The 12,012-nt window shown below is 33.0% G+C and overlaps 3 protein-coding genes across 3 annotated transcripts; all 3 read left to right on the top strand.

The window, feature by feature from the left end:
* The first annotated feature begins 2,001 nt into the window (after window positions 1-2,001).
* Window positions 2,002-2,639, top strand: LOC132190499 (snakin-2). The gene is given in 3 exon segments (XM_088510553.1): window positions 2,002-2,076; window positions 2,364-2,426; window positions 2,428-2,639. Coding segments are annotated over 3 exon segments (303 nt in total). The 3' UTR covers window positions 2,593-2,639.
* Window positions 2,640-7,599: 4,960 nt separating this feature from the next.
* On the top strand, window positions 7,600-8,627 carry LOC132191151 (snakin-2). Its single transcript, XM_059606172.2, has 3 exons — window positions 7,600-7,788; window positions 7,890-7,932; window positions 8,048-8,627. Exons 1-3 carry the CDS (start codon window positions 7,711-7,713, stop codon window positions 8,227-8,229), a joined length of 303 nt encoding a protein of 100 aa, XP_059462155.2. The 5' UTR covers window positions 7,600-7,710; the 3' UTR covers window positions 8,230-8,627.
* Window positions 8,628-9,576: 949 nt separating this feature from the next.
* On the top strand, window positions 9,577-10,728 carry LOC132190256 (gibberellin-regulated protein 1). Its single transcript, XM_059605192.2, has 3 exons — window positions 9,577-10,228; window positions 10,377-10,419; window positions 10,509-10,728. Exons 1-3 carry the CDS (start codon window positions 9,944-9,946, stop codon window positions 10,688-10,690), a joined length of 510 nt encoding a protein of 169 aa, XP_059461175.2. The 5' UTR covers window positions 9,577-9,943; the 3' UTR covers window positions 10,691-10,728.
* The last annotated feature ends 1,284 nt before the right edge of the window (window positions 10,729-12,012 follow it).

Here is a 12,012-nt window from a genome sequence, read left to right as displayed (position 1 = left end):
TTTTTTTTTTTTTATTTAAAAATATTTTATGACTTAATATTTAGTTTAGCACCTTAGGTGGAAAGGTGCTAAAGCAAATTTTGCTAAACAATGCGCAGCATTGTTAGTGCACACTACGTTTAACGTCACGTATAGCTCAAGATTGAAAGAAATTCACAAGAAGCATAGCTTCATTTACAACTTGATCATAGCTTCATTTACACAAGAAGCATAGCTTCATTGAAAGACATGCGATCTTACACAAATCAGTCCATGCGTTTTGCTGTTATTTAAGAGTTGTTATGAATTTTTTTTTTTCCACATTAATTTCTTTTCTCAACTAAAGCTTAGACTAGGATTTTGAAATTAATGGGTCAGAAACTTTTTCTTAACTTTCAAACATGCATGTATGTCGAAATTCTACGAGGGCGTTTATAATGAAATAAATTGTTACCCTTGGATTTAAGCATGTGTTGGGAAAGCATGAAATAGGCCGGAAAGGACGTCGTAAACTTTCTATGGAAGCGTTGATTCCTACAATATAATTGGGTATATATATATATATATATATATATATATATGGTGTAATTGGAAAATGTTGGAAGAATTAAAAAAGAGTGAATGATTTTGTCTCAAGTGGGTTAAATTTGATTGATGCAATTTAATTAAGAGTTTAATTTCCTTAGAAATAGAATTTCAAAATTTACACGTAGAGACTTTATTAAGCGTGGGGCTCGGCTAGAATTTTTTTAACTAGGGTTTTTATTAAAAGAAAATATCATTGTAATATTTGTGCAAAATAAAATTTTACTTTGGGGGAGATTCGATCTTAATTATGTCCTTAAGGTAACGGTGCATTTGAGATTGTGATTTCGCAAAAATAATCTGGACAGATTTGGTTTTCATGGACAGATTTGGCAATTAAAAGATGATGCTTCTTTTCTTTTCTTTTTTTATTTTTTATTTTCTAATGCGTATTCACTTGCGTTAATTAATGTCATTTTAAAATAAAGCATAAGGATCAGACAATTTCTAAAACTAATTATAAAATGTGAGAATTAGTACATAATAGAGTATGATAATGCTTATTTTAATTAAAAAATTGTGCATATTTAAACTATTATCATTCCCATTTTTTGGATAATTGTATTTTGCATAAAAAGGATAACGATTTTCTGAGAATTTTTTGCATGTGTGTATTCGGCATAGGACAACAATTTACTAATATATAATACTTTATACTTCCTTATATTATTTGTTAAGTTCGATCAATTTGTGTTTAATTACTACAAGCTAGCTGGTGCTTCTTAAACTCGGCAAATTGTATGGCCTCTAGATCTTATCATCTGACCAATTTGATCCTGCGGCTAATTTTCTCCATCTGTAGATGATAAGGTCCACAGCCCACCATACAACTCCAGGTGCGTACGTCGATGTGCATTCATGCATGTGGGTACTGGGTACGTACATTATAGGCCCATATATTTTGTTCCATATCAATGATTTATATACACCGTAATGTTATAAGTCTTTTTAGAGTCTTCTTAGAATTAATTATTACAAATGTGATGTGACTTTTAAAATTTAAGATGTGATTTACTGACTTTTGATCTATTGGTGATTTTAAAAATCACATCACATTTGAGATGACTCTAAGAAAGACTTATAATATTACTCCATTTCACATTTCTATCCAATCCACCTAATTCATTCAAGTGCAAAAGGTTGCAATAACTTGCATTAACATTGCAATGGGGTTAACCTCAAAGCATAGGCATGCATGCATCCACACGCCCTTTGTTTTTTAAAGTTTTCGAACCAACCCCCATTGTTTTTCCAATAATACAATTATCTTGTCACGTACAGCTGTTATATATATATATATATCCAAAAAAAAAACTTTCTTTTCTTTTAAGAACTTTCACACACAGACGCTTGCTATAAGTAGGAGCACCCTTATCACACTTGTACGCACTAAACCTACATTGAGGTTTCAAGCTGTTTTCAAGTCTTAAGCTATAAATGGCAATCTCCAAGACTTTAATGGCTTCTCTTCTCATTTCTCTTCTCCTCATGCATCTCGTTGAAGCTAATCAGGTGAAGAATAATGTAGCACAGGATTCTCTCCCGACAAAAATAGGCGAGTTTGATCTTCCTCCATCAGTTTACTCTAAATAAGTTTACTACTGTTTGATTGAGGAGTAATTCTAGATGGCTTACTTATGTCCTACTAAGAAGGATGTGACTATTAAAATTACCATTGAGCTTGTGATTGATCATTATTGAATTTTGACCAAAATGTAATTTTAATAGCCACATCATTTTTAGTACAAATAAGACACAAATAGATCATCTAAAATTACTCTTGATTGAGTCATATACAGTTGGCTAACGTTGTCAGTACTATATATGGTATATTTTCAGATTGTGGAGCAGCATGTACGTGCTGCCAGGTGTCGGTTATCGTCTAGGCTGAACCTGTGCAATAGGGCATGTGGGACTTCTTGTGCCCGTTGCAGCTGTGTTCCTCCGGGAACTTCCGACATTAATCTTGACGTCTGCCCCTGCTATGCCAACATCACCACCCGTGACAACAGACGCAACTGCCCTTAAAATATTGTCATGCCTTCATTTCGATGGGTGTTTTTGAGGTGTTTTACTCGTGGAGAAAAATAACAAGGGTCGTGGAAAATAAGATTGTGTACGCAATACAAGTACATCGCTTAATTTGTACAAAAGTTATTAAAAGAATTGTTGTTAATTGTTATTATTATTGAGTACTTTTAGTTACATATATGATGTAATGTGAAATATTTTCCCATTTATGGTAATATAAATGAAAATAATATAAGATGTTTGAACTCTCTCTCTCCTCTCTATCTACATTTGCTGCAATTGATTGTTCAAATATATATTATACACAATACGCAAGCTGTCCGTAAAATCTATAAAAAAATAACTAAGGATCAAAGTGCTTGGGTCATCCATGTCCAAAACCAATAAAAAAAAGAAGAAGAGGGGATCGTTCTAAGAGCACCTCAGCAATGTTGTGCGTTATAGTTAATAAAAAAGCATTATTTTTTATTTTACGTACTACTTTTTTAATACAAACTCCAAGTGATTTTAATTTTGTTTTATCATTTTTTTTTTAGATATTATTTCTCGGTATTTTTTTATCTTCTTTTTTAATTTTCTTAAACCATCAAAAAAGAAGAGAGGAAAATAACCGTAACCGAAAATGAGAGAGAAGAGTGAGAGAGAGAGAGAGAGAGAGAGAGAAATTATTAAAAAAAACATACATAAGCTATAGCGGTTACCCAGAGCATGACAAGATATTTTAGGAATGAGATCTCCTAAAATTGGATGACCTGAATTTATGTGTGTGGCAGCCTAAGAGAACAACTTGTTGAGAGATCCACCTGTCTTTGGCAGCTTAGAGTGTCGAGCTATTCACATTTACCTGCTCCAGCCTCCAAGTAGCTAGATGGACCTCACACCCTCTCTATCTCATATGACCGAATGTTTGTGAAATCCGAACAAGCTAATTTTATGAGATCTTGATCCTATGTCTTAATACCAAAATTTACCATGTATTTGGGGTATCATCACCAAATAGGCCGGGTTTTCTTTTTTGGGCATTACCTTTTTTTCATGCCTCTTTTGGGACACAAACACTCGTTTTCTTGTGGAAAAACAAAGGAAATGCCCATAATTGGTCCATAGACGATATATCTAGAATAGATTGTTCTTAATATTTTCATCAGCCCTTGATCGAGTACTCACAGTTACTGGTAAATTATTCTCCAAAGACCAAAAAAAATCTCAGCGCATGCAATTTGTTTTGATGAGAGGCAAAAGGTCCAGAAATCATTGTTCTTGCATTAACTATGGACACGAGGACTCGACAATGAGCTGTGCCTAATTGTTATCAATTATTTCAAAAGTTAACATGTACCTTCTTAATTATATCATGATCTGAAATGAACAGTTGTCCAAAACCTTAAATTAATAAAAAAACTTAAACTTAATTAATAGTTTAGTAATACTAAGGACAATAATGATAAAGATAAAAGGGAAAAAAACAATTGAATCGAATATTGCAATATGTCTCCTATTCAAACGAACTATGCTTGAAAATCGGACAATCTTGGTCGGAGTAGGCCAAAATATCATTGTTACGAAATGCTATTTATTAAATTGGTATACAATTCTAATGAAATGGAAATGTTAAATACTAAACTCACATTCCATTAATTCCATACAACTACAAACATATATAATTAGGCTATGTGACTGTACCCATCTATCATTTATTTATTTTAATAAAGGCTCAACTAAGGGCTTACGAACACTGATAATATGAGAGTTAAGTTACTTGATTATATAAATATTTTTATTTTTACATTACATTGCAATCAAAAAATTTGAAAAACTTTTTTTAAAAAAAATCATTAGCAAACCACCTCAATAATGCGAGATTTTAAGGATTAATTAGTTCATGTGTCATTTTGATGTGGTGGCTTAATTTGTTTCATAGACGACAGTAGAGATTATGTCCGATACATGTGCAGCTGTCAAGTCGCTTTGGGTAGCTTCTTGCCTTCTTAGTTCTTCCACAGGGCTCAGCCAATCCACTAAGGGGTGGCGTACGTTGCCTTTCCTCTTTCCAGCTCCATCTAAATTCTAAAGAGAAGAGCAAAAGACAAGCAAAACGCAGTCAACCAAGTACGCCTAAGGGTTTTGCTTCCCCGAAAAGGACGCAGAGATAGTAAATATACAGTGATTCTACAAATGTTATCAAGATTTGAACTGATATTTATGGTTGGACGGATTTGACTTACATGATGTTTAATAACAGCATGTATGCTGTAGTTGAATCAACGGTCAAGATTGAATTTTTTAAAATCTCTTTTTCATTTTCTCTCTCTTATTAAATATTTATGGTTGGACGAATTTAGCTTACATGCTGTTATTTTATATACTGTAGTTAAATCAACGATCAAAATTCAATTTTTCAAAATCTCTTTATGGACTACAGCGTCTTAGACTCTTAATAACGATGGCCTTTTGTCTTTTTTTCTTTTTCTTTTTCTATTTTTATGTCGGTCCGGCCACTGAGATCCCTTGGAGTTATTATCGGCATAAGACTCCAAACTCCAAAGTGCCAGCCAAAAAGAGTTCACTGATTTCTATATTTTTGTGTTCTTATCTATATCAACCTTTCCACGTACGGGCTGATTTCTATATCAACCTTTCCACGTACGGGCTTTAACGCAGACCTACCCCTTTGCAAGTTGACAACGACTCCATCAATTATTTAATTATTTGTCTTTAATTGCCAACTCCATGTTTGACTGATGACTATTATATTAATACAAATGTTGTTAGCGGATCAAAAGTTCATTAATTTAGCTGGTGCAACCTCTACCGCCAATCAAACCATCTACTCTCCGCCTGGCAATTGTTTAATTCCTACGAGGTCGTTTAATAATATTGTCTTTAAATATAATGAAAGAAGTATATTTGAGACCCAATTAATTAATTAATTAACTAGTAGTAGGTAGTCTAGACATTGACATGAATCAATATCACGTTTTCTAATAATAGATCATATTCTCATATAAATTAATCATTAAATTTGTTGAAAATGATAGACCTCATAAATTTAATATTAATTTATTAAATTTGTATGATCATATAGAAAATATATATATATATATATATATATATATATATATGAACAAAATATTTACATCAATCATTTCTCATAAACATATTCAATGTCCATGCAAAGTGAAATCTGGTAATAAAAGACAAGGATATATCAAGTGAAAGATCATTTATTATTGCAGCTATTTTTATATATGTTCTTTAGAGTACGTGATTTTCATATGTATTTTTTTTTAATATATATATATATATATATATATGTAAAAATCACATGTTCTAAAAATAAATGTTTATTTAATAGATTAAGATAAAAGAATTTTCTCTAACCTAATTAAAAAATAAATAAATAAATAAAAAAACTTTATTCCTATATATAGTGATAATTTGGCCGACAATTAAATCCATCACGCTACAAATATGAAATTTGAGGTTAAATTTCCCTTTGGTCATTTACCTTTACAAAAATCTCTCTATCTGATAAAAAAGAATAATAAGTTTTGTTTTGGACGTTTCTTAGAAAGCAAAAGAAAAGCCTGAATTGAAGTGATCCATCCATTCTTAGTAGTAAGTCATTATCAAATCGATGATTGATATTCTCTCTCTCTCTCTCTCTCCCCCCCCCCCCCCAAAAAAAAAAATATCGAGATTTGCTTTCTAAGAAACGTCCAAAACAAAACTGGGGTAAAACTGTGTCCTCTTTTTTTTTTTTTTAATAACATGAGTTTTTAATATATTTATTTTAACTTTGTTCCTCCTATTAAAAAAATACATACATATTATATGTTCAAATGATACATTTCATTTTCTTAAACCCAATTTACAGAAAAACTCTTCTTTTTTTTTTTCTTTTTTTTTTTTTTTGGGGTCAAATATTGATTTGTTTTAAACCAGGGGGACCAATCTTTGTCTGATGGTTTTGGCATTCGCTTCAAGAGAGCTGAATACAGCTGTTGAGCAACTTTTGTACAGCTGTGAAGTGGATTTGTATGAGTCCTTTCCAGCAAATCCCACAATCATATCACCGACGCCTTCTGCCAAAGTCTCACAGGCCCACAGGCCCAATAAGCCTACTTCATTTTTGAATAAAAGAAAAGAAAATACAAGTGGGCTCAGACACATACTTCAATAAAAATCTCAGCATAAATATTAAGAAAAAAAATTAATAATATTTAAATCATGTCCCAAATAAATACTTTGGAGTGTGGCCTAATAATTTCTTGCCACGTGTAAAAAAAGCCAAAAAATTATGATTATTTACACCGTTTAAAAGTTGGACTACTTAGTAAAACGCTTATTAAACGGGTTTAGAAAATGAAATTTTTTTTTGAGAAATTCGATCTTCATCATTGCTTAAATTTTAATACAACATGTAAACCGAATCTAAAACAATTTTAAGAGATTCAATCTTAATCATTACTTAAACTACATTATACATACTGTTATTAAACAGCATATAAGCCCGATTAACAGCAAAAGAATTTGATGACAATAATATATGATTGGACCGCTTACGACATTTGTAATGGTTAGTGTAAAGGATTTCTGCGTGGAAGATATGTGAAACCAGAAAACCCGTTTATTTCAAGAAAAATGCGTCGGAAGGTGATTGAATATATATATATATATATTTTTTTTCAATTAATGACTTACATGGTGCTAACCAGTAACCATGGCCTACCTTAAGCCAGTTGCAGAGACTGTCCACCAACCAAAAGCAACAAGTGTGCCTGCTCTAGATGATTCCACACTATTTTCTTTTTTCCAGATTACTCCCTGACTAGTCACTATTGTCTATATGCAACTATTCTCTTATTCCTCTGCTCCTTTTGTTTCCCTTCCGCGTACATATTATTATTATTAATGTAATGCCCCTTCCTTGCATGCACCTGTCATCTTTATCTCTCTCTCTCTCGCCGCCTCGCACGTCACACGCGGTTGCTATAAATAACGCCACCCGTATCTCATTTTTACGCAGTACTCCATACTTGAGGTTTCAATTAAGTAACTCCCATTGAACAAAGGAAAGGCAGCCAGGCAGGTTCTAGTTTCAAGTGTTTCGCCATGGCCATCTCCAACTCTTTAATTGCTTCTCTTCTCATTTCTCTACTCGTTATCCATCTCGCTGAAGCTGATCAGATGGTAAATTAATTAAGTTTTATCAACTCTTTCTTTATATCCTTCACTCTATGAATCTACTCTCACAGTAATCTAACACAAACACCTGCTGTTGGGGTATGCAGGTGAACAATAAGATATCAGGGAAACCTTCACCGGCGAAAATGGGTGAGGGTCACTCTCGCCTTCTTAATTCCTATGATACGTACTGCAGTTTGATTGGGTCATGGTTGGCTAACGTATGTATTCAAAATTATATATATGTTGTTTGCTATGTTTTCAGACTGTGGAGGAGCATGTGATGCCAGGTGTCAGTTATCCTCGAGGCCGAATCTGTGCAAGAGGGCATGTGGAACCTGCTGTGCCCGTTGCAACTGTGTTCCTCCGGGCACCTCCGGCAACCATGATGTCTGCCCCTGCTACGCCAACATGACCACTCGTGGCAACAAACGCAAGTGTCCTTGAAATATAAGTCGGTCTTGGTTATGCCGGTGTTTACCTCTTTTCACCTCCTAGAGAAAAACAACAAGGGTTGTAGCAAATAAAATTGTGTACTAAATCGAAGATAATTGTCTGTTTTGTGTAAATTCTAGGGTAATGCTACAAACCGGGCTTAGTTTTATTTTATTATTATTCTATTATGTTAATGTAACAGTGTCAATAAGTTTTTAAATCAACTCTCGTTGAAAAAAAATATATATATCTAAGAAGTTGATCGACACTTTTACCTAAGCAAAATGAAATAGTAATAGATAAAAGTATGGTTCTAGCGATCTAAAGAGTGGTTTGTATAGTTTTATAATTTGAGTTGTATAATGATGTTTTTACTTTTATGTTAAATGAATATGTTGAAGTTTCATCCATCTCCACCGCTTCACTTGAATAATTTTTATTACAAACTAATTTCTGAGCTGTCATTTTAATTTTGTAAGTAATTTTATATTACATTTAGCAACACTAATGAAGAGAAGGACAAGTGCTGTAAAGAACAGCCAGTCCATGAAAAAGAAAACAGAAAGCCAATCACCATCAGGGTCTATAAGGCCTCTTTTGCGAAAATGAAGGGTTAACAGGAGTCGTCCAAAGTATGACGTGGATAATTTTAATTCCAATTTTCATTTTTAATTAATGTGAGGTATCAGAAAATGGATTTCTTTAATTGAGTATTGAACTTCATAAGCCTCTTTTAGGACCAGTATTCACATTGACGCTGTTAGACGCCTAGACTACTGGTTTAGGTTGTCATGACCCAATTTGTTCTGCTGTGAGCTAGAGGCCCATAAAACTGTGTTCTGGCCCATTTATTACTTAAATGGATCAGAAAGCTTAAAGACACAAAATTATATTGAATCCAAACCCAATTCCCAATTCCCAAAATCCATTAATCTCTACTAATTTGATTGTTCTCATCAACTTAGGATTTACGTCACTCACTTGTGCTTTGCCTTAACGAAAAAAGAACACAAAAATTACAAGAAAAAAAAAAAAAAAAAAAAAGATTGTGTTTATCTTTCTAGCAGTGAGATCGATAAGGTCAAACTGAAAAATTATCAGGGATAAATGCTGCACTATAATCTATTAGACTATTACATAATTAAATATTTAAATTCATTAGGAAAAAAACATTGATCTTTACCTGCCTTGTCAAAAAACCAATCCTAGTTGCTTAAACAGGAAGTTTCAACTGAAAATGGACTCAAGCTAATTGTAAACACGTTTTAAGTAGAAAACTTGAGTAATACTGATGTGATATTATTAACCAAGCAATATATATATATATATAACAATAGCTTAGCTAAATTGTCACATCAATATTGTACAATAATTATAAAATAAAAAAAGTGATTTTTAGCTTTTTATTTTTATTTTTATTTTTATGAAACTTCAAATTTCTCAGAAATGATCAAATGTAGGGGAAAATATTTTAGTATTATCACCTTATTCCTTTTGCCATATAACGTGTGGATTAACCAACGTAAAATCCATGACGTAACGGTTTTCGAAGGAGTTTCCAAGCCGTGTACTCCTAATTGCTTTTACCAGGTTTCCAGTGATTGTCCAATGACTCCAATCAGGTGCTTTATCCTCAGCCGCTTGATCAACAGTACTATGAGTCTATGATTTTAGCAATCAGACAAAGGAAAAGAAAAGTCTCATATGTCTTGGCTTTCACCGCATTATGATTTCATATCTTTTTATTGCAGAAACCACAATGAGTCTGACGAGGACCAGATGCGACTACTCCAAGAATGCTTTCTTCTCGTACACAGCAAACATGAAAATGTTCTGCTATAAATACGACCACTCTTTGTCCCTCCATGTGTACCAAATTTTGAGGTTAAGTACACAAACCATAAATAGAGCACTAGTTCCAAGCCTTCAACCCATGGATTTCTCCAAGACTCTAATTGCCCCACTTCTCATTTCTCTTCTCCTTCTTCACCTTGCCCAATCTTATCAAAAGGTAAAGTTTCCCATTCAATTTTTTTAATGTAAATTTTAAACAACTTTGTTGTCGAAATTGCTGTGATATGGTCTATATCCCACCTTCTTAATCTACATCGTTAGCCTCCAAACTTACACAAATAATTTTGTACATAACATGTGTTTAGGTGATCACAAGCAAGGTTGAGAGCCCTTCCCCACAGAAGATAGGTATATATATATATATATATAGTCATTTAGTTTGCATGTGTAATCAACACTCAATTTTCTAAGCATTAATCTTGGACTCTTGCCCACAGATTGTGATGGTGCTTGTGACGCGAGGTGCCAATTATCCTCGAGGCCTCGGCTGTGCAAGAGGGCATGTGGGACGTGTTGCGCCCGTTGCGACTGCGTCCCTCCAGGCACTTCTGGTAATTACGATGCGTGCCCCTGCTATGCCAATATGACTACACATGGTGGAAGACGCAAATGCCCTTAAACTGCCTGATATCTCTCATAATCTGGAGGCTCTATATATAAGTATCAAATGTTGTGTAAAGAGAAAAATTATACAAATAACATATGCTTATTACTTGTACGTAGTTGTTACCTAAGGTATGATTCTTCCATATATTTTAGATTGAATTATATATATATATATATTAATTAGTTTTACCCCGGAGACCCACTTATAAAAACCCGAACTACTTTACAAATTTATAGGAAAATCCTATCTTAGCCGCTTTAATTATTCCCAAAGAGTTTTCTAATTTATATATATATTTGGAAATCAAACAATCTTCAAGTCAATTGACAATTTTCACAATGTGAAATTCATTATGATCATATATGTATCAGTATAAACAACCAAAACAAAAGAACTTAAGATACACTATAAAACAATCAAACGAGGTCTTAAGTCAATTGATTGCATTCTATAATGGAAACAACTAAAAGAAAGAAAGAAAAAATTTTGAAAAAAGAAAAAGGAAATCCATACCAAAAAAAAAAAAAAAACACAAAGAAGAGAAGTTTCAGTACTACTGTCATGAGGTCCAAGGCTGTAGAGTTATTATCTTCATGTATTGGCCCCCTCGATAAGAAATTATGATTCTGTCTCTCGCCAAATCATTTAAAATTTTAAATTAGACGATGTGGCATTATATATACCGTTAAATACAATAATATAAAATTTTAACTATAAAATGAATAAATAAAGAGGATCCTATTCGTTGTTTAACTGAACTAAATTTGAATAACATGTGTTTGTTAACTTGTAAACGTTAAAAATTGGAGAGGAACTCTATATAATGGTAATTCAACATTGGTCTTAGTTTTATTAGTAACAAATGGGCTTTAGAGAGATTACTCATTCAGTACAATTTGTCCCATCCGATAACCGGCCCATTAGGCATTTTCTTTTGGACCATAGAACAGAAAAATGAGTTCAGCTGCTAAAGTGAGATACCTCTAGAATTGGACAAAAAAAATATGAGTAATTGTTAAAAATCATATTTTCTTTTCCCTCCACAGCCAATCTCTGTTGTGGCTGCCGGTTGGCCTTAGCCGCTGTGGTAGGTAGCATCCACCGCAATGCCGAGTCTCTTTGACCCAACCATCATGGTGGTTGGGCTCATACGTGTGGAACTTGTAAAAGTAACGTTTTAAAAAAGCACATAAAAAAACGTGTTGTCAAACGAACCCACAAATTCATAATCTTAATTGGATTACAAGCCCACATATTGTTTATCACATCTAATAGGAATTTAATTCTTACATAGTTAAGGTGTATAAAACCCAATAACAAAATGATCACTCAAT

The sequence above is a fragment of the Corylus avellana genome, chromosome 9 (assembly GCF_965113065.1).
Source record: "Corylus avellana chromosome 9, dhCorAvel1.hap1.2, whole genome shotgun sequence".
Taxonomy (NCBI): domain Eukaryota; kingdom Viridiplantae; phylum Streptophyta; class Magnoliopsida; order Fagales; family Betulaceae; genus Corylus; species Corylus avellana.
The sequence above is the reverse complement of the archived record's forward strand: the minus strand, read 5'-3'. Positions and strand labels throughout refer to the sequence as shown.